Genomic DNA, 22689 nt, shown 5'->3' with positions numbered 1-22689 from the left:
GCCTCAGATCATTTGGGAGATATCTCATGCCTGGCTGGAAGGCAATGGGGAAAATTCAGAGAGAAAGTGCCACATTTTTCTGGCAGGTTTATTCTTTTTCCTTTGGCAGGGAGAAAGGTTAGATATATGATTTCTAATCTGTACTGGCAGTGACTTGACTTATAAATTTCTTTTGATTTACATAAGCATAAACAAAATCAGAATCAAGTTCCTGGTGTTTAGACCTGAATATGAAATATGCATCTCCTTTCCCAGGAGAAACACTCCTAGATCAGCACCCCCCTGCTTGAAAAAGAAAGTGATATTCTGAAGATGCTTCTGAAGCCTTTTGATTCTTCTTCGACAAAGGCTGTTCTGCTATATTTTTAGGGCATCTTTCTTCACAGCAATCTGTACTTTATGGCATAGACAGGTTTAACATATGTTGAAAATGCCAGGGGTCAAAATGCCACCTCTTATGTTACTCACAACTCCCATACATTGAGCTGTGGCTACATAGTATAAACCTACAAGAATCATATTCAGTATGGGTTCGTTAGCAAATGTTTTTTAAATGAAGGTAGGCTTAATAATATACTTACAGGCTAGATAGTGAAACTCTTACTGATGCTGCTTAGCACGTTAATCCACGATGAATTCACTTTGAAACCAACAAAATATTTTAAACCTGGAGACATATAGTTTAAATGTATCCTGACCAGGTGCTGGGAAATAGGAAATCCCTGGCATAAGCCCTGACATAAAAGGACTCCTTAGTTCATGAAGTACATAAATGAGCAAAAAGGATATAAAACAGCCAAGAAGGCTAGCATTAAATGAAAGAGTCTGGGGAGGCAGGAGAGGTGAAAAGAGAAATACATGTACTAGGTATGAGAGTTTAGGACTTCTTTTATTTTAATGCAAGCCAAATCAATGAAAGCTTAAAAACAGGTATTTCAGAGAGTTTTCAGATGAAAGGCATAGAAGAAAACCAGTGGTATACGGGAAGAGGAGGCTGCATCCTTTGGGAGGGAAAGCGGATCACAGACAGACCTGCTGCACAAGGTTTATTTTCTGGTGGAAGAGTTGTTGCTTTAGGGGAAGTGAGAGTGTTCAAGGCACTAGACTTTGCTAAAGCAGGAACATATGAGTGATGTTGGCACCAGGCCATGGAGCACCTGGGTAGGAGTTCAGCAGAAAGCTGGCTGGGGATTTTCTGATAAAACTCTTTTGTCAGGACAGGAATCTTTTGTGGAGACATATCCCCATTTAAACTTCCTCCCCAGGGACAAGATTTCCAGTGCTAACATGAAAAGTGTGGTCAGAGGGAGGGCATGATGCATCTCTGAACAACATCCCAATGGCCAACACACTCACCTGGGCCACAGGAGTACCTCTCAGAGAACCTGTTCTGGGGTGACAGGTGCTATACATCCTTTTTCTAGGCCTTGTGAAGAGGGGAGAGCGCCAGGTTAACCCAGCTATACATTTCCCAGCCCAGAGCTGGGACTGGCATGGGACACAGCAGTATTTGCCTGCCCCTGAATGTACAGGTGTGGCTGGGACATCTAGGTTTGTTTTGATGGTCAGGCCACTGCCTCTTCTGAGCTGGGCTGTCCAGGTCATGTGTTGGACTGTATCTTTTATACGAAGAGTTTACATTTTTATTGGCTGGAGTGCAGAGGAACATAGTGATTATGAAGAAGTGTTTACATCATTAATGGTTACAAACACCTATTATTTCAAAGTGAAAGTAAAGACCTTAACAGATAAGAAATCTGTTCCCAGTACAACGCTAACAGGAACCCAGTTCACCCATGTAGACCACAGAAAACAGAAAGGCTCCAGATTCTGCTGTGAGACATGTCTTTGTTAATTCTTGTAACAGTTCAGGATATGGAAGGAGGGAGGAAAAGAAAGGAGAGAAGTCAATAGTGGTATTTGGCACTGAAAGACCACACTGGACTGCTTTCTGAGTGGATTATAGTTTACCCTGAGGTGGAACTGGAGTCAGTGTACTGCTGAGCTGCAATGAATCTGTGCCTCTGAGAGACTGGGCTTGCTGCTTTGGGCTGCACATCATGCTGAGGCAGCTACCCTGCCTTGGGTTGGGTCAGCGCAAAGCCATCTCACAGTAAAAATTGTGCAGCTATGCCTACAGTGTTAAATACTAAGCACAGATCCTAATATCCCCCACACTTCCTTTTTTGCATCACTCTGACAGAAGTTTTCATTGAGTAGAGACCTTAGGGCAGCAGGTGAGGCTGAAGGATGAATACTGTGACAGATCTGTCTCTGCACGGCTTATATAGACTGTCCATACTGAGTCAGCAGATCCAGAGATCTACTGATCTCTTGGTGGCTGCAAGTTCCACAGTGGATATAGTACTTGCCCATCTTCTCCGTTGTGCATTTATCACTGCACTGAGCAGAAATTTCGGTGTCAAACAAACTTCTATTGTGCACTAACCATATGCCACTGTTCGAATCGCTGGCTGCTACCCAGGACAAACCAGTTTTTCAAGTCCGGACCTGAACGTATGACTGGCTACACAGTGAATCATCTGATATGGGGTTTTGGTCATAGTGTGACCTTGGAGAGGCACCTCACAGGGGGAAATGGAGGTTGCAAAAAAAGAGAAGAAAAAGACTCAAAGCGAGGGAAGGTTCAGGGTCATAGGAAGATCAGAGCATTATAAAACAAACTATACCTGCTTGGGAAGTGCCAAAGGGGAGATGCTTTACTCCAGGTTCATTGCAGGTGTATTGGCACTTTTTCCTGCCGAAATATGCCTCCCCTTCTCCAGTTTCTTGTATGACATAGCAGGCAACGTCAGCATGTTGTCATAGCTCCCCTGTGTCGGAGGCTCCCACCCTGTGCTACACCCAGGGTGTTCACTGATCATTCTCCTCTTCTAATCTGTAAGGAGGAGCAGGGGGTTTGAAAGTTCTTTACTGGGAGAAACATTTGAGCAGTTTGTGGTACAGACTGTTATTGGCAGGACATAGCTGATCATCTAAACAGTGGAGGGATAATGGGAATAATTTCACATGCAGCCAAATAGCAGCAAATTTCTCGTACCATTTCTGTCATTTGTCAGTGCCTGCAATTATCTGCATGACCTTCATACTTGCAGGTACAACTGCAAACGTAATCTCATCTGTAATTGTGGCTTTCCCCTTCTCAGAGACATATAAAAAAGGACTATGTAGCCAGGAAATAAGAAATCACCAACTCCTACAGAAGATTTAACCTGAAGATCTGTCACAATGAAAACTTCTGTTTGCTTTTAATCTCAGATGACATGTTTTTACCTTGGATACCGTGAAATACAGATATGAAACACATAGGAATTGTAGTAAATTTAGATACTGGGTTTTCATTCAGCAGCCAAATTTAGCATGTTGGAAACCGACTAGGAAATGTATTTAACTTTGGCATTATTTTCTATTTGTCATCCTAGAAAAGGAGTATTTATTGGGTCCTACAAAAGTTTTTTTCTTTCTCTAAAAAGATCAGTAAGCATACGAAATACAAGGTTTAGGAAGAACTGGGATCTTACCAGAACTTGCTTATGGTTAATGTTCAATACACACATTTAAAAAACATGTTAAAAGAAATCCCAGAAGTTCTGGCAAATTTCTTCAACAACCACAGCCATAAGTATACAATTGTAATGAAAACAGGTTTCAGATCTAAATCATATCTTCAGCTGTTTAAATTTCCTAGACTGAACAAGAAACTCAGCTGCACTGGTCTTACACCTCTCGAGGATGGAGGCTGGGGAAGGGTCCACAGATGCTGTGGAGCTCTCTGCCCCCAAACAGGTGTGGGGTCCTTCAGCAGCCCAGGACTGTGTATTACTCTGGAATTCACTCTGGGGCATGTCAGAGTCCTCTTTGCCCCAAATCCAAGACTGCTGTGAAGGAAGGTGGGGAGGCAAAGAGGGGTTAGGCCTCTTGCATGTGAAAGATCATTGGACGGTGGCCTTTTTTGAAGGGCCAGTTTGTGAATGCTCACTTTTCCTTCCTATTCCTAGCACAATTTCCCTCAGACACCTCTGACTGAATGCTTGGGCTAACCATCTCTCAGACAACAGGGCTACAGCTCAAGCCTTTTTTAATGAACACCTACGTGTATGAAGATCTATATCTGTGTAATGTTTGGTACAAAATGTTGTTTCTGCACTCCACTTATAACAAACTTAGTTTACTGCAATTGCATCATCTGATTGAAGACTTATCTCTTCAAAGACTGTGTCATCTGTGATTGTCATATTACCCTTCATGGTTCTTTTTTTACAATTTTATATGGCCCTTTAAACTTTTCTCATGATTCATCAGTGGCTATGGCATCCCTCCATAAAGACACCCACATTTCTCAACTTACTTATTTGTTGAGTGCCTTAGATCTAAACCATACCACACAGTTGTTTCTCTGAATCCTTACAAAATCTGTATTTCATGAGCACAATTATTTTTAGGAACATTCTCAAATTCAGGGTGGGTATTGCAAAATAAACTAGTCAAACAGACAAACTGCTAGAGTTAGAAAAAAAGAGCATTACTTCAAAAAGGAACCCAGAAGTCAAAGGCAGATATAGACCTACTGATAAAAATGAGAAAGGTTGTGTCTGTTTAAATATAATTAGTGAATGTGAATGGAGAGATTGCAACATCACACTTTCATTAAAGCTGATTTAGAGAGCAGCTAGAAGAAGTTGTTTTCAATGTAGAGTAGATTTTTTTTTTGATGTATCCTACAAAAGCCAGGCTCTAAGGTACCTCTTTTTGTCACCATCTACAGGTGTGTTATATACTAACGCTTTGCATTTCATTTTTTTTTCCAAATACAGGCAACAGAATTGAAGAATGTGAACTGACAGTGAAGAGACTGAAAAATGGGCTTGGGCCAGGGGTGTTTCATAAATCAGCATATCTTTAATCTCCTTTTGTGTTCACCTGCAAAATAAATCTGTTTTTATGATGAACTTAGGGGAGACTGTGCCTGATCTTCATCCCTTCAAGGACTGCTATACAGGGCTTCTGCAGAAAATGGGCTGAAGTTAAAAAAAAGAGCAATGATACCTTCATTTTCCTGTCAGGGTTCCTAGTCTGAGAGGCACAACAGTAAACAAACCAAACAGAAAACAAAACTAATGAAATAGGTTTATTGTCTTGTCTTCTGGGATGAATCTAGCTCCTGTTGCTGAGAAGTATCCTACATCTGATGCCAGAACCATGATTGCTGTGCTAGGGTTTACAATACTTCTGGGAACCTGCACAGCACGACAGTTTGTGCACCACAGTGCTTAAATTCCCAGAGCAGGTCTGTAGAAATTTTTTATGCTCATTTACCTTCCTCTTGAAATGATGACTTTGGCTGCCTTATCTGTTTACTTTTGAGGTGTAGAACAAGACTAACAGGACCTTAGAAAAGTACAAATCACAGAGACGCAGTAAGAGTCTGGAGACTCAGTGATAACACTGGGTAGTGCTTCCTCAATACTCTGGTTAATATTTACCTGTGGTATAGGAACTGTTTAAATAATCGTTCGTGCCTGGTCACAATCTTTTGCTTTGAGTAGCAGAGCCCAGGGGATTTGCAGTGGTTTGAGAGGTTTTCAGAAGAAGCAGGAACTTCATTCACTTCTGTATCAAGGTCAAACTCTTAGAAGAGCTTCTTCTGCAGTGCTCATTTTTGTTTCTGCTTGTTGAAAATGGCGGGTGTAAGCAGCTGCATGAAGTACTCCATGTTCATCTTCAACTTCTTATTTTGGGTAAGCTGGTGTTTAAACTGTTATTAGGGATTCCTGAAATATGTTCGACATTATCTGAACGCTGTAGTTGAAAGAATTGTAAAGAAAATAGAACATAAGTGGAACCAGAGTACGATTGTAAATCAAGGAGAGGAGGGAGGGGAGAATATGTTTAACTTTTGCCCTTCCCTTTGTCTTTTTCTTCAATAGAATATAATAGCTTTCCCTCCACATTCAAAAGCAGAACAACAATGAGTCTTTCTCCCTGCCCAAATCGTGCCCCTTGTTTCAGTCAGAAGATAACAGACTTTCTGCTTACAATGCATTATTCTTTTGTTTGCTGCTTGTATCCAAATAGCATAATCCTGAAAAAGTAGTTGCCACAGAAGATCTGGAAAATTCACTTGTATTTTTATCTTCCTAAATGATAAATGGTTTTCATATCCTTCTTTGTGGTTCTTTGCTTTACATTCAGTGCCATAATTAGTTTCTGATGGTGGACAGTAAACCTTTGTAAAATGGTATGGGCTGGCAATTCTGCCAATAGCTGTATTGAGGCAGATAGATCACAAGGCAGCAGGCAGGTCTCTGGCTGTTGTTTGAACTGTATTTGTCTATGTATGTATCACATCTCGGTTGGTTTGCAAGAAACAGGTTGGTTTGCAAGAAACCAGTTGGTTTGGTCCTGGAAACTCTGAAAAGGTTTGAATTAAAGAATATTTGTCTCATGATTCAATCTTGCTGTCAGATTTTCTGACAGAGATTTGTCAGGTTCACTGGAGGTTCACTGAAACCAGAAGTAGAAGTACTAGCCATATTATGGGCTTTTCCTCAGGGATTTTTTTCAAGTGAGAAGGTGATAGCATTCTAAAGGGGCCACAAAGAGTAGCCTTGGAAAATTTGTGGCTAGCCAAAATAAGAAGAATTAGCATAATTCTTGTGGACCTCACAAAGAAATTCCTAACTGGCCAGTGATCATTTGGACTGCCTCCTTCCTCTTCTTCCTCCACCTCCATCAAGGCAGATTGAAGATATTTGACATCTTTCTTGAAGTTGTTCTGCAACAGTACTTAAAAGAATCTGTCAGTTTCTGACTTGGAATTCCTGTACCTCAGGAAATATTTCCTGTTCACGTTCATCTGTAGTTTGTGTAAAACACAGGCAAATGTCTCAGATTAGAATGAATATGTGAATAATGCTCCATGCCTAAGTCTCCAATGACAGCATAGGTTTCCTAGGAAAAAACACAGGGTGTGGTCCTGGGGGAGTCTTGAAAGCTCAGGAAACAAGCAAACGCGGAACAAATTTCCTAAACCAATCTTTATGCCAAAAGTAGGAAAATCTGTGCACTATTCTAGGCACAAATATGCTGAGACACTTGCTGTGAATACGACTGCCTGGATGGGATGGAGAAGGACAGGAATAGTTACTATAGCAGCAGCTATAGTTACTTATTCTAAAGGAAGAAGCTTAGCACTACTAAGACAGGGAAAAACAGACATGGTGCAAACAGGAATACGGGCTGATGGAGTACAATGAGCTGGATTCTTTGATTCACATTCCTCTCTCTAGTTCCTGGAAATCATTAAATTGCTGTAGTAAAGTTGTGGGAACAATGATGTCTTTAAAGGCACTGCTGTCTTCGGTGCACAAGGCAGCTGGCAGGTGGAAAATTAAACCGATAGTGGGAAGTGAAGGTGACTTTAACTTTAACTGGATAAGCAGCTGCATATTTACCTAGCATAATTTCATTTTAAGTCCTATGGGAGTGTCCCCTCTTAGGGTACTCAGGAATGGGCTTTCCAGCATTCTGGTGCCTTTTTCTAAGCAGCTGTAACAGGATAGCACTAAGTATGTAATCCCTGGAATAGTTTAAGCTAGCTCTGCAAAGTTGCTCTGGCTTCACCACGTAACGTTTGCCCCCATGGGAATCTACAACCCCATGAGACTCATGCTGGGCTCCAGCAAGTCCATAGAGTTTTGGATCCTCCCAGTTCGCTGGAAGAAAGCTGAGCCTTTGGGATCTTGAAGACCTGTTCTTTGGAACTCGGTTCCTACAAGGGGCTCTTAATAGTCTTTAAGTTAACCCTTAAGTCAATTTGTGCATTAGAACTGATGCAGAAGTCAGAATTTTTCTCTCTCCTTTCTTCAGAGTTTGCAGGATATCCAGTCTCACCTGCTGCTCTCATTCTGTCAGCTTCTGCTACTCCACATCATGCAAAACTGTAGAATTAGTAGCACAGCAATCTTTGATCAGTTGCTGTTATCAAATCAGACTTGCAGTCCCTTCCGGCAACATAGCAAGTATGTTAAGCCATAGACCACATCATGTGAAACACCTTCCTTTTACTGTTTATTCGAGGTAACTCAAGGAACTATTCCAGGGAAATATTTTCCTGAACAAAAGCACCCTTGATAGAAAGCTCCTCCTGATACCCTTAAACTAGTTACTCAAAAAGTGTGTACCATAGGTTTGGTATTCCAGTGTCTGAATAAAGAAGAATCTTGACATACTACTGATCCAGAGTCATGACAGGCTCATCTGAGGTGACATTGATTTAACTAGGCTGTATTTCTTCATCACACTGAGAATGAAAGGCTTGAGAAGAGAAGGACCAGTTGATTTCGAAGGACAACAGTCCTTTTCCTGGTCAATCTATGCCACCATGATAAGGTTATTGATTCTTGGTCAAGTGTTGAGACAAAACTATGACAGCCATTTAGTTTTGGGAAAATGGGTGAGGACCTTTCCAAAGAAACTCTTCTTATTCCATTGGTAATATGGGTTCACTAAAAATGAAATTTCCAGAAAGGAAAGTATCTTTAGTTGCAATTTTATTTGAAGAAAATATAATTATTGGAATGGCATGTATACCAGTAAACTTGACATATTCTACTTGGACTCTTCAGGAACAATTTGATTTGTTATTTCAAAACTTTTCTGTATTTGTTCTTGTACACTATGTATATTATGAAAATAAACTGAAATAAACCATTCAGATTTTACTGAAGTGGAGTAGGTTTTATCAGCATAAACCAACTCTATTATTAAAATTTACACACCTTACTAGTATTTTTTATTTATAAATTATGCTTCTTATTTTGAATGAAGGTAATAGATATTGTAGCATCCCCATCAGATTGGTAAGTTCCTGTATATTCAGCTATACATACTTACCTGACTGTGCTGTGTTTTTATGGGAAGTCCTATATAACAAATAAGGCAATGGGCCAAATTCTCTTTGGATTTGTAGCAATGCTGGTTTCATTGGAAATTTTCACATTAGTTAGCCTGTATTGTCTGGTGCATAGCCACATGGCTCACATAGTACTGCTGAACAGGACCTAAATATATGGTCGTAAGTTACCATCAGTTTCTAGGTAGATTCAGAAGGCTTCACTGGGGAGTTATAGTTAAATTTGATAGCATGATATAGCTGTCATCAATTGTACAATTTCCCTTTTTAAGTTTAAAATAGAACCTTTACTTATAGCAGGAAAATGTGTGGTACTCATGTCTGAGTGCTGGCTTTGTTCAATATTAAATAATCTGCTGAAGTCGTTATGGTCTTTGATGCTGAATATTATATGAAACCTCTTGCAGGGAAAGTATTTTTTAAGAAAAACTATCTAAAACATATAAAAATAACTCTTTTAATTTTAAAAGCTTAGGAATAGTCTCAGTCTTCACAGGAAGCTCATAATAACATTTCAGGGCCTTTTAATACTTGAGTATTAATGACATATAGGAAGATAATTCTAAATCTGCCTAGTCTCTGGTCCTCCATGATCTCTCTTTCCTACAAGTCATCTTAGTAGGCACAAACCTAACAACTGATTAGTGGCTTAATTACCTGTCTCCAACACTTAATAAAGAGAAATTCCATTGAAGAACCATCACAGATAAGTTTTGGAATAGAGTGACTGGCACACATTGGAAAGATGCCTCAACAATCAACAAAATAGGAGGACTAGTGATTAGGGAATGCCTCTGGACCTGGGATTCATCTGCCTTGACTTCAATATCTAGAAGCAAGGAATACTAGTCTAACTTTCATGTGTACAGAGTATGGTTGTTTTCCATGAAAATATACTGGAAATAACAACTAGAGGCATTTTATAGGAGGAATATTCTAAGGATTTGAGACGGCCAGATATTTTTGCAACAGAATCAGCAGAAAGACTTTGTTTAGAACTTTTCCTGATAGTTTTATAATAGAGAATATGTCTCTAGATATGTGTCCTGAATATTTCTAGAAACAACATTTACACAAATATCCCTTATCAAATTTCAGGTGTTTCCATTAAACAAGTAACGATGTTCTTTACACCCATGTTATATACATACTATAGCAATTTGTATTCCTCTCTCATCTGACAGAATTTCTGTGTGCTTCCCAGCCACATGTATAAATCATTAAGGAAATGTGGAGTCCTCTGAGGTAGAAACATCAGGGATTTGGTGCATAAGTGAAGATTTAGCTACCCTTATGAAGTTTCCTGGATATGAGTCAATATTATATGCTCCAGTAATTCATGTTTCTTTCATTCTGCCAAACAAATGATTTCACAATTTTGGCTAGCATCTGGTGCAATTGGGATGCAGAACATTAAGATAAAATTGCTGATCTTTCTAAATACTCTTTATTTTTTATCCTGCAGGTGTGTGGTTCCGTTATTTTGGGAGTCTCTATATGGATACGTGTTAGCAAAGGTGCTCAGCAGGTAAATGTATGCATGTACCATATACGATGTGGAAGCTACTGCCTATACTTTTGCATTTTCACAAATTTGTTATGTTTTTGTTGAGGTGGTTTGTGTGGGTAAAGATTTTGTTATATTTAAGATGAAATGAGATGGTGTAGGTAGTCAGATAAAGCAATTGCCGTACACGTGGACATGTGACTACAAGAAGTGTCTTGTAGTGTAACAAATGTAGTTTCTTGCAGATGAACACTGACTTCTGTTGGGAAAAGTGTCTCCTTTAATGAAAACTGATGATGATTTCATTATTTATTTCAGTGTCAGGGAGAATAATGAAGAGCCATGCAGCTCTTAGACTTTTCAATGTCTTTCCCTAAAATGATAGTATGGTCATATATTCCTGGGGTTACTTCCATATGTTTGTAGGGAATATTTTAACCTTTCTCACTCTCTTCAATAGCAGATTCTTATTTCCCCAGTAACTTCATCTTTGAAAGAGAGTGACAATTTTTCCCTTTTATTTTCAGTGACTCCTTAAAAACACCTTATCTTTTTCCCCTTATATTTATACAGACAGAAATTTTTAGAGACCCAGAAATCTATACCTAGGTTAAAATGCTAACAATGCTCTTAGAAGGGAGCAGAAAGTCCCTGAGTTTCCCTCCTGGATTTTATCTGGGTTATTACTTCACACTTCTTGACTTTTCTTTTCTGCAAAGCTAGGGAAAATATAATTTTGAGGAGCCCTTGATCTTGCAGACATGCAGCAAAGGTTGATCCTGTTGGTATGAAGACCCTTTGGCCCTGAGGGCCCTACCAACCTTTTTCCAAGTGTGGTCCTAGTAGCACTGGCTTCTGACTCACAGCAAGTTTTTTGTCACCTTTGAGAGAAGCTGATTTCACAGCTCATAGATGCTTATCAGAAAGGCACTGTGCAATCTTTGTATGCTGGTGCTTTGTTATACTAACAGAAAGAACAATCTGACTCTAAGGTTTAAGCAGTATCTTTCTTCTTTTGAATTTGGGACATAGAAATGTAAATTAATTTGAAAATTTAATTTCCAGAAAGACTTCCTGGACATAGAAGTGAAAAAATGGCCACGTGTGATATGGAAGCATATTTTTCAGCTTCCAGATTGAGATTTTAGTATAGATTAAGTTGCAAACCTTAAAATCACTCCTCTGTTGCTCTACCACATTTGATCAGTTAAGATCAGTTTTTTAAGTCAGTTCTTTCCCACCTGGAAATGAAAAGATGGTGGAGATAAGAAGATAGCTTTATATATTTCCTGACATTTGGCTGATGATGCTGTTGCCCTTAGCCAGTCCCAGATGTCTGTTATGTCTGGCAGAGGATGAATGCAACAGAACTCAGTTCATGATGACATTGGGCTATGGGGTAAATTATGTCATGGTGGAGAGTTCTGCTATTCTCTACATGGAATAATGACAACTTTCACTCTTTAATCAACATTTTGAAAGAAGCTAAAACTGCCATACTTGCTAGTTGACCTCCAGGAGTAAAATGCCTCAGAGATAAAATAGAGCTTGGAAAACCACAACCACTATTTCCTATCCAGAAAAGCATACTTAAGTGTGTCCCAAATTGGTTTCCTGAAGCGACACTGAGTACTACCCAAGAACTTTGAAATAAGACTAGGGACCAAAAAATAAAGTTTTTCTTATATTTTCTTTGTATGCAGGCAAAGTTGCTATTCAAAAACAATGTATATTTTGCCTGAGTAATAATTGAACAGGCCATAGGATTTGGATGTAGATGAATAGAACTTTCTAAGAATAAATAACAGGAGTTTCAGTCCAACTTGGAAGGGGAATGAACAACACGTTCTTCAAATTATGGTCGTCTATATACCTTAATTTCCATCAGAAGATAGATGTGACAACTTCCAGACATTTTTGCTAATCTTGGCACCAGACACACTGGAAAATTCTTTGAATCTTTTTCTCTGTTTTAACCTTTGGCCTTAGTCAGTCCTATGGGAAATTAATAATTCAACATCTAATAATATTGAAGTATATGAATTGTTTATTTGAATGTCCTACATATCAAGATATAGTCTTCATCTCTGAGGGTGATATTAGGGATCATGCCTAGTTAAAGGAGAAGGAGAAGGAGAAGGAGAAGGAGAAGGAGAAGGAGAAGGAGAAGGAGAAGGAGGAGAGGGAGAGGGAGAAGGAGAAGGAGGAGAGGGAGAGGGGAAAAGGGAGAGGGAGAAGGGGAAAAGGAAAAGAAAAGGAAAAGGAAAAGGAAAAGGAAAAGGAAAAGGAAAAGGAAAAGGAAAAGGAAAAGGAAAAGGAAAAGGAAAAGGAAAAGGAAAAGGAAAAGGAAAGGAAAAGACATCTATTTCAGTAGAGCTTTGTTTTGAGAAGTGTTCTTCCTGGCCTTCTAATGACAAGTAGAGATTTTGTTTCTTTAATATTTTTTTAATGTAGGAGAGATTTTGAGATAATAAATTCTGCTACTTCCAGTAAAAAGTAAGGATTCATTGGCTGAAAACTTTAAAGACAAGAGATCATTATTCTGTAAGGTTGACTTTCATCTTGTCCAGAGACTGTGAAAAGGTAGGTTCTACTGAGTTCAATCACAATTTTTTTAAGAAAGGGGGATTAAAGGTTTATTTATTAATTGATCAGAATTTCTCCATGGTTTCTAATCAATGTATTTATCATTTATGAAATAATTATCTTGGTGTGGGGCATATAGATGTTTTCAGGAGGACCTGAAAGATTTTTTTCTCTTCTCTTTTCAGGAGATAGACAGCAGCCTGTTAGCAGGGGCTAATGTGCTGATAGCCGTGGGCTCCATCATTATGGTCCTTGGTTTTCTGGGATGCTGTGGTGCCATAAAGGAGAGCCAGTGCATGCTGCTGCTGGTAGGAAAGAAAAATATTTGACTACCTTTAACAGACCACAGCTACATTTGATGGATAAGATCCTTGCAAGTAGTACGAAGTCAAGATGTGGATATTTTTCTTTAACCAGATCTCCCCTGCTAGTCCCATTTAATTTCATAAATTCCAAGTTACTCCCTTTGCTGGTCCTCCTAGAACATCCTCCTGGTCCTCCTTCCCATCTCTCCCCAACACGCTGTCCACCATGCCACTACTTTGGTGTGCACTTTGTTTTGATCACCAGCTGATCACAGTCTTGTCCTGAGCACTCCCTTTTCTCATTGCCAAGGAAGGAATAGCTGGAGCAGCTGTGACAGGTTCATTCTACCTACATGGTTATTCAAGCACAGGAAAGCTTAACATTCACTTAGAAGAAATTATATAATTTTAGTCAAAAGCACTGTAGTTTCCATAGCATTCTCCCTCCCTTTTTTTTTTTCTTTCTAGTTTTTTATTGGACTGCTTCTGATCCTGATCCTTCAGGTTGCAGGAGGTATTTTAGGAGCTGTGTACAAATCTCAGGTATGGTATTATTCTGAATTTTCATTGATGTCTTCCTAGAGTTTTGTTTCTACCCTGAAAACTAATAAAATATTTTGACTTGCAGATTGAAGCATCCGTTAACGTGACTCTCCAGCAGAGTGCGATTGTACTGCAAGGCTCTACAGAAGAAGATAAAGCCTTTCAAGAGACTTTCCAGCAGTTTGAGCAAATGGTAACTAAAATGTAACAAAGGACAGGGGTTGTTGCTATATATTCCATCTCTTCCATTTGTCTGTGCTTCACTTTATGGCTACTTCGCTATAGATTTGTTTTTCATTCTCCGGAGATGAGGAAGGTCTGACTTAAGTGCAAGTTAAAACAAGGGGATTCTGCTGTCTTGATATGATGGGCTTTCTGTGATGATTTCTTTGTTTATAAGAGCAATAGAGCAAGGACACACAACACGCAAGTGAGACTGACATTTCGCCAAGTTCTTTCATGAGAAAGCTGCCTACTCCTTTCTCACACCTTTCCCACCTGAAGGGACATCATTCCTTCAATTTATTCCACCTAAGAACTATCCAATACTCCAAAGGCAAGATTACCTCAAGGATAACAAAACTTCAAGAGCATATTTCATTTAGAATATCCTATTACTATTAAGTCATCAAATGCTGTACTTCGTTGTGTAAGAAGGGTGAAGAAAATATGATAAAAATGGGGTTTGATTTCACTGTGCTTATAGCTGTCCTGGCTTCCCACAACTGCAGGATCCCAGAAGGTGTACGCAGTGCCAGCTTGTTCTTGGGTGTCCCACAGAGAAGACCTTGAAATTCATTGATATAATTCACCGTGTAGACTCCTACATCTGCCCCTAGTAACTGTGTCTATACATTGACAAAGTGCCTGCTATTTTTAAGTCTCTTATGGGTGATGACTTTGATGGGTAGGCTTAAAGAATTCCTGTATTTTTAAAGACTGTTGGTGTTAAAGAAAAGGAAAAAAGAAACAGTATTTGAGTGGCTTATATTACTTCCTCTTCTCCTTCCTCATTCCACCTCTAGCCCTGTCCTCTGCTTCTGAGCCAGCTTATTACTTCTGATACAATAAGCAGCTCCCTGGGGAGATGATTGAAGGGTGAGCAAAATGAAAAATACTTTAATTACTGTATTAATTTTTAAATAGACCAGGACTGCTTTATTATGTCCCACGGCCTTTGCTTTTATACGAAAATGTGAACATTTCCTGTTGCATTTTACAAGAGGGAGGACCTCAAACCCAAGTCTGCACCCCTGAGCTTTAGTGGCTTGAATAAAGTGGAACATGAAATGAAACTGCACCTGGTTTAGGTTTCATAAAACCCAAATGGAGCCCTGGCCTCTTCAGTCCATTTCTAATTTAAAGGCCTAAACATCATTGAAAGTGGTTATTTTTCTAGATTTCAGAGTTTTATGTGCCTGAATTTTACCTTTTCAGTCTGGCTTTTCAAGATGTGGATTTTTCAAATGTGGATGTTAATGGAGCTGTTACTTACTGTCTGCAAGTAAAACCTGCAGAAAGAAGACTTGATCCTCAAAAAATGCTTTACCCAGAATTGTTCCATGTTCCAATTCCATTCCAGCACTGATAATTAATAGCTTTATAGTATGATAATATTTTTTTAAACAAATCTGGTCTTTTTTCCTTTTCTTTTCCTTTTTTTATTCCCCCCGGAACTTGCGCACTTGCATTCTTATAACTCGTATGGAAATGCAAAGGGTAGTTGAGGCATACCAGTTTGGGAAAATTTCCACCTGGGAAAAGATGAAAGGAAATTTCTACTTTGTTTTTCCTCTCAACTCCTTCCCCTACTCTCCTCGAACTGTAAGTCATCACTTTTTTTCCTCATCCTCCCATTTCCTCTTTTCTCACAGAACCAGTGCTGCGGTTTGGGGAGTGGACCTGCAGACTGGGGAAAAAATTTTAACATTGCTTTTGGTAGCAGTAAACCCTGTGCGTGTGAACAAAACAACCCACCAAAAGACAACTGCGTCTACTTTCAAAGCAGATACATTTATAAAACGGTAAGAAAAATATGATGTTTCACTCCTCTTTCCAAAAAGATGTTTTAACTCAAGGTTGCTTTTGGTGACTGGCACAGTCAGCAGTTCTGTATCTTTCGAAAAAGGCAGAGTCTTGCCTTCTCTTTGTTAGCCAGAATTGCCCCTGTGTCACCTGTTATGAAATTACTGTACATATATGAAATACAAGCTTTCTCTTCCTAGGTTGCTTCTATCTTAGCTGTGGATTGCAGTTCCCTTAGGACCTCGGATGTATGCATGGTTTCTGTGGGTGGAAACTAGAGTGGCTTTGCTGTCAGGGTATGCCTCTGGGTCAGAGCAGCACATCAGCTACCCCTCATCTCTCATTCCTCCCTCAGAATGTTATGTTCCCACCCAGGCTAATTCTGGTAGTAGATATGTTGACTCCAAGGTTTTCAAAGGGATATTGAAAAATGAACATGTTAAATGCAAGAACTTTGGGGTTTTATAGTCCTTTATTAAACCCCCACACACTCATGTTTAAGGATCCGCGGGAAAGAAACCTTACGTGGTGTAGGCTTCATGGCAGCATACTCAAAGTGTAATTTCCTACTAATACAGCCTTTTGAAAATCTCATGACATATAATATAATATTAAGGTAAAAATGTCTGGTGACAGGCAGAAAGAAAACTTACTCAAAAATTGGTAGGTGGGCAGCAGAGGTCTCAATTAATTAATTTCAATATTTATATTTCTCCTTATATGGAAATTTGGACTCTCTGCATATAAAGAAAAAAAAATGGGGAAAAAAAAATGGGGAGAAAAAAAAAGGTGGGAAACCAGCAGAAAGTAGCTGCATTTTTAGAATGCTGGTAGTACAAAATTTGCCAGTCTACATCCAGCACGAAGCAGATTTTAGCAGATGTCCAAATCCAGTTGTATACTTCTCTTAATGTATACTCTTAATGTATAGTTCCTTAGCCAGGTCTTGCCTGAACACTAATTTCCTCCCTGTGTAGTCCCACAGAAGCAAATACTTTTTTAGAAGAAGGGAATAGTCTGGTTAAGTAGAGGATGCCAGAACCCTATCTGGAAATAAGAGGTACACAAAGAGGCTGTTTTGGCCACATTTTAATGTCTTTTTGGCTTCTAGCTAACACTCAAAGGACACATGAGAAGCCATCAGTGAAATTACTGCAGGTGCAAGATATCACTCACATGAACACACAGATTTCATGGTGGTGTTAGATGCTAGTAAAGATATTCACATCTTCTGATCCAGGAAAAAAGATTTGGAATTCAATGCAGTTCTGAGTCAGCTTAAATAAGAGGTTTTTTAGAAGGTCTAGAAGGAGAAGACCTACATGTTTATTGTGAGGGAGGAAATATGGTGAAGGTATGTAACTATGCATTATATCTGGGGGAAGGAAGTTGTAGTATTGGAACAGTTCTGCAGTTTTGATGAATATAAGCTGCACTTGGCTTTCCCTACAGTTTGCAAAAAGAATATTGTCAATGCCTGGAGAAGACGTAGTCATTATAAGAACAGATGTATGCCTTTATTAAAAAGGAGGATAGCTCTGCATAGAATATCAGATATGATCACTCACTTCCTCCCAGCCTCAGTCCAAATCCCAGCCCATGACCACCAAACATTTGTCAAAATGAATATTTAAGCTAGTTTTTATATTCAGACATCGGTAGTTGAGCCCAATTCTAATAATGCACTATGAAGTTTCAAATCCAGTGATCAGATTAGTGGGAAACTGAAGTTCTCTTTCAGATTCAGTCATTGCTACATCGGCTGTTTCACAGCAGTGACTGATTATCAAGTGAAAATAAGAATTAATACTCCTTGTCAACTGAAAATCATGCAAACATCATTAATTTCAGCTATATGACTTCATTTGTAACTATACACTTTTAACGTCAGCTACTAAAAGCATCTTTGTATTTGGGAAGGCAAAGACTAGATATGTTTCTCAGAGCACAAGGTACATATAGCTGTGTTCTTTGCATTTGTTAGCAACAAGCCAGAGTAAATTCTAACAGCCTTTCTTTAACACAGAGGGAGAGAGAAAAAGAGTGTGACAAGAGTTGTTTTAGAAGATGCTTTCCTAATAAGCTTAGGCTAGTATTTCTTATCTATAATTATTAATTTTGTCTTATTTTTCAGCCTTGTGAACATGTGATTATCAAATACCTTAAAGACCACCTGATCATAATTATGGGAATTGCCTTTGGACTGGCCGTTATTGAGGTACCAGTATACACCACTGAAATATTCAGTAGCTGACAAACAATACGTTCTACTTAGAAATACCCTGGGAATAGGATTAAAGTGCTTGGCTTGTTCGATTAATAGTCAAGAGAAAACCACCTCTCACTTTAGCTATAATCTCACTGTTATTTCATATAAAGAATATATGGCTGCTGAGCTGTGAACTTCAGGTGGGATCAGACCACCCTGCTGCCTCTATAAGTATCTTGCATGGTACTTTTTCCTCAAATATTTGGCAGCCCTGGAGACAGACAGAGAGCCTTGACAGTGAGCCTTGTGAATAGAGGAGTGTGTCCCAGCCCCAGGAAGACATGAGGCAGAATAGTTAGTCTTTTCCTCATCTTTCCTTTCTTTACTTGATGAAAAAGTTATCACATAAGAAAACTTAGCTCCTAAACTGCACATTCTTATAACAGAGAAATTATGGTATAAAACTCTTATTCTGAGGCATAATTTAGGCATCAAGATGGAGCGTGAGTGTGCCTGAGTGCACATCTGTGCTGCTCCACATATTCCTGTGTGTAAAAAAGCAGAGTATGCGAGTTCTTTATTTTATTTGCTTCATCATAAGCTGAAGAGCAAGATGCAAAATTTTCTCCAGAATGGAGAAAAATCAATGAGGTTATCCAGTCAGCTACTTGGTGTATGATAGGGTTTGATTAGGAGAAAATTACAGAGACAAGATTTCATCATGTTGCTTTCTTCATAATTTTCTTTCTTTTCACTATTCCTCTGTGGTTTCCCTCCTCCACTACCCCCGCCAATGGATGTTTGATGGAAAAGCAGAAATGACAAAGATGACTGTGCAGAGTTCAAAGATGGCTTTGTTATTCTAAGTGAAAACTTAACTTCATTGGCAGAGGATTAATCCTCATGGTAGAAAAGTGGGCAAGAGCCCCAAATCAAAAATACATTTCCAGGAAAATAATAGTAAGCGTGGAAGAGTTACACAGCTGTAGCACTGGGAGAGGACATGCCACTAACTTCTTACTTGGCACAGGTTTAATGTTATTTAAGGTGCTTTATATGGGGGTCAGGTCTCTTGCCTACAAGTAGATTTTAGGGGGAAAATAGGTGAAATACACCAATATTAAAAGGCCTTTAAAAATATAATAGTTGCATAAAATATAAAAATTGCATCTGTATCCCAAAGGCAAGTTATTATATAATTCACTTTGCTCTAGTAACTGCAGCTACATGAGCTATAACCTTCAGTTCATTTGCCATCGTTCCTCCCTGTTCTCTGGTTGGCATTTTCCATGGTGGCTGCCTCTCCCAGTCACAAAGGGATTAGAAAACAACATGAATAAACAACATGAGCTTTAGCTGGTACAAATTGTCAGCTGACAACTTACACTTGATAAGCATTTAGCTTTTCCAAAAATATTAACATATTATGACTTCTCAAGTAATTGCAAATCAAAGGCCACACGTTTAACTGTTTAATCATCTCTCTGCATTGTAAAACCCCAGATAAAAAGAAATGGACAGCTGTTCTTCACTAGAGGTACCCCTCTGCATGCTGCATTATGCCACTTGTGGGCTGTTAATGGTTTCAGCTCTCCCTATTAGTGGAAATGAAAAAATGCGGGCATGGCAAGTCAGGGAAGCCCTTTCAGCTTATTCCAGCTGTGAGTCCATCCCTTTGTCTTAGCTGTATCCCTGTGTTCAGTATGCTCTCCACTGTCTCTTCTTTAAATAAATGAAACATGCTTGTGTTCATGGCTTTAGAAATGTCAAGTGGATACTTTCTGCTTTTGTGAAACACCTTCACAGACTAGTTAATTTTAAATCCAGAAGGAAGCTTTGTGATCTTCTGATCTCACCAGCTATCTCACACAGGCTGGGGAATTTCACCCACTGGGATTCCCACTACAGAAGGTGATCCTACTGAATTTTATATTTCAAGCAACAGCTTCTATAGTGATCTCTGTGTCTCCCAAAACTATTACTGATGAATATAAAATACTTGTTACATATTCATTTGCCACTCAAACCAGTGGGGAATGTTTCTAGATGTATGCATGTACAAATTACACATGTACTCCTTTACACACATACTTAAGTGAAAGAGTGATAGTGGAAGAGAGATTTCAAAGAGGAACAACCCTTAGAATACACAATGAGATCAGAAAGTTGCTGCAACTTTCTTGGAAACTAAAAGAATTTTTTTTGTCTGAATTTCTTGAACTTATCGGTGTTTACTGCTCTGTTGCAGCTAACAAAAGCATTTTGAACCCCTAGAATTATGGTGTTCCCCATCCATAGAAGCAATTAATTAATGAGTTTTCTATCATGTCTTACCTGTGGTGCATACTGATTTCATAAAAAAATAGCTACATTCTAGATTCATGTTCTTTAAGAATTAGATTAGAAAAGATTCTCTGCATAGCAGATTTAGCCTGCATGTGAATTCAAGACATTTGCAAACCAAATGTTCCCACTGTGTATTGGTTGTATCCTGGGATTTCCAGGACTGCCAAGTAATGCCAGAAATGTCTTTGTTTTCCAGATTTTTGGTTTGGTGTTTTCTATGAGCCTCTACTGTCAGATCCAGAGAAAATGAAACTGTGGAAGTGTCAGAACGATGTCACCAGCCAAATAAAAACCTTTGTAGATAGAGGGATACTTGGCTTGGCACATACAGATAAATATATGCATGTCCCAGGCAGCTGTTCTGATGAAAACAGCAGCCCTTTTGCACATGGATGCTTCAAAATTTGCAAAATGACGCCTTATACTTCATAAGATTTAATGATGTGAATGTGAATTTTTATTTACAATAAATGTCTTTGTTTATGTTTCTGAGGAGTTTATTTTGTCTGAAGATAGCGTTTAAGTCACGTTGAGATTTCAGTTTCACCATGCAGTGTGTCCGCATGGGTATTAGCAGAGTCACCGTAAACAGCTGCAAACTATCTTGTGGTGGCTGACGGCTCTTGGGAATCACGTTCCCCCAGGCAGCTTTGCTTGCGGGGCAGGGTGTTTGCAGGGTGTTTCAATTACGAGTGTCGCAGGTCAGTTTGGTCCTCGATATAGGATATGTGGTTGGGATTTTATTACTTGTGAGAACAGTGACTAACTTTCGTCCAAATAGGACGGTCCTTTCCCTTCAGGGATGTTTAATCAATATCCTGGCAGATGAGGTGGTCTTTCACAGGCCCAAATGATGCTTAGATTGCATACAAGATTTTGATTTAGTGGCACGTGTTTTACAAATATGTATCAAGGTTTAAATCCAAGGCTCAGTGGAGGCAAGACGTATACAGAAATCATGGGGGAGAGACTGGTAAAGCAGCAGCAGCAGTATGAGGTATTCCTGCCTTTGGATTCACCTGTGCCTGCAAGTGCTGGAGCCCTGGGGCACTAGAAGCCCCGACTGTCTCTGCCCACCCCCGAGGCTCCACCTGCCCTGCTCAGGGCCCAGGACGCTGTGGCAGGTGCCTGGGCTTGTTGATCGCTATTCCAGCGATGCTGCAGTAGGGCCAGTCTCCAGGTCCTGCCCTGCTTGGCCATAGCATCCAATCAACTGGGACCACCCATGGGTTCATGGCCTGACCTGGCCTCAGACCATCCCTGTTCCTGAAGTATCCAATGCCAGAGGCGGAGACTGTTGTAATGCCCCCTCAGCTGTACTGCTCCTGGCTGGGGTGGTGGGATGGGCCCTGGCTGCCAGGTCCTTTCCTGCCACCCCAGAGGGACTGTGTGATGCCAGCCCCAAGGATGCTGCTGGCCCAGGCTGTCTCCCTGACGAAATAAATAGCATCAGGGTGCAGATTTTTTAAAGGCATGAAGATGTTTTATGATGGTCATAGGGGTATGCTGGGGTTTTCCACAGCATGGCGATGGCCATGAAACTGCTGTGCCCTGAAAGCCAGCTGTTTTCGCCAGTCCTGCTGGACTCCATCTTCACCTTTTGGAGCAATTTTAAACACCTTCAGACAGAGCCTTTTAAGAGGAAACTGTGTAGTATACTCTTCAACTTTAAGACTCCTCAAGTAGCCATGTCTCTCGGACAACACCCAGACTGTTCCTGTCTCGACAGAGCCATGCAATTGTTGCTTATCAATACATTAAAAGCTTCTCTTGACCAAAGATCTTCGCCTGTGTCTTAGACTGGTAGAACTGGGTTGGGGTAAAATTCATCTGCAGCAGCCACTTTCTTTCAAAACACATCCAGAAGAAAAGTTTCTGTCCCATCTCCCACCCTTCCCCTAGCATTCAGGCCATTAGGCCAAACAGTGAGAGCTGCTTTCAGAAATTCATGCATCTCCCAGGGATGTCATCTAGCTACAAGAATGTTCTGACATTCTCTCTTCTGATGAACCTTCTCTCTGATGAACCTCAGAATCTGTGCCAGAAGAATTCAAACTTTGTTGGACCAGAGAAAAAGCATGACTCTCTTCTCCAGCCATAGTCACTGGAAGGAAAAATGTCCTTCTGGTCCTTCCTCCTTCCCGGACTGCTTTTTCTGTGCATATCTTACCTCTGATTTGAAATCCTGGGAGCTGAGCATGAATCACCCAGATCGTGGAATGGTAGCTAGACC

The 22689-nt window shown here is 39.7% G+C and overlaps 1 protein-coding gene across 1 annotated transcript; it reads left to right on the top strand.

Annotated features, from left to right (window-relative positions):
- Positions 1–5564: 5564 nt before the first annotated feature.
- On the top strand, positions 5565–20943 carry TSPAN8 (tetraspanin 8). The gene is made up of 8 exons (XM_069849810.1): positions 5565–5759; positions 10401–10463; positions 13214–13336; positions 13802–13876; positions 13962–14069; positions 15751–15900; positions 18036–18119; positions 20653–20943. Exons 1-8 carry the CDS (start codon positions 5700–5702, stop codon positions 20704–20706), a joined length of 717 nt encoding a protein of 238 aa, XP_069705911.1. The 5' UTR covers positions 5565–5699; the 3' UTR covers positions 20707–20943.
- Positions 20944–22689: the final 1746 nt, after the last annotated feature.

Source organism: Phaenicophaeus curvirostris, chromosome 1 (assembly GCF_032191515.1).
Source record: "Phaenicophaeus curvirostris isolate KB17595 chromosome 1, BPBGC_Pcur_1.0, whole genome shotgun sequence".
In the NCBI taxonomy this organism is placed as follows: Eukaryota; Metazoa; Chordata; class Aves; order Cuculiformes; family Cuculidae; genus Phaenicophaeus; species Phaenicophaeus curvirostris.
The sequence above is the reverse complement of the archived record's forward strand: the minus strand, read 5'-3'. Positions and strand labels throughout refer to the sequence as shown.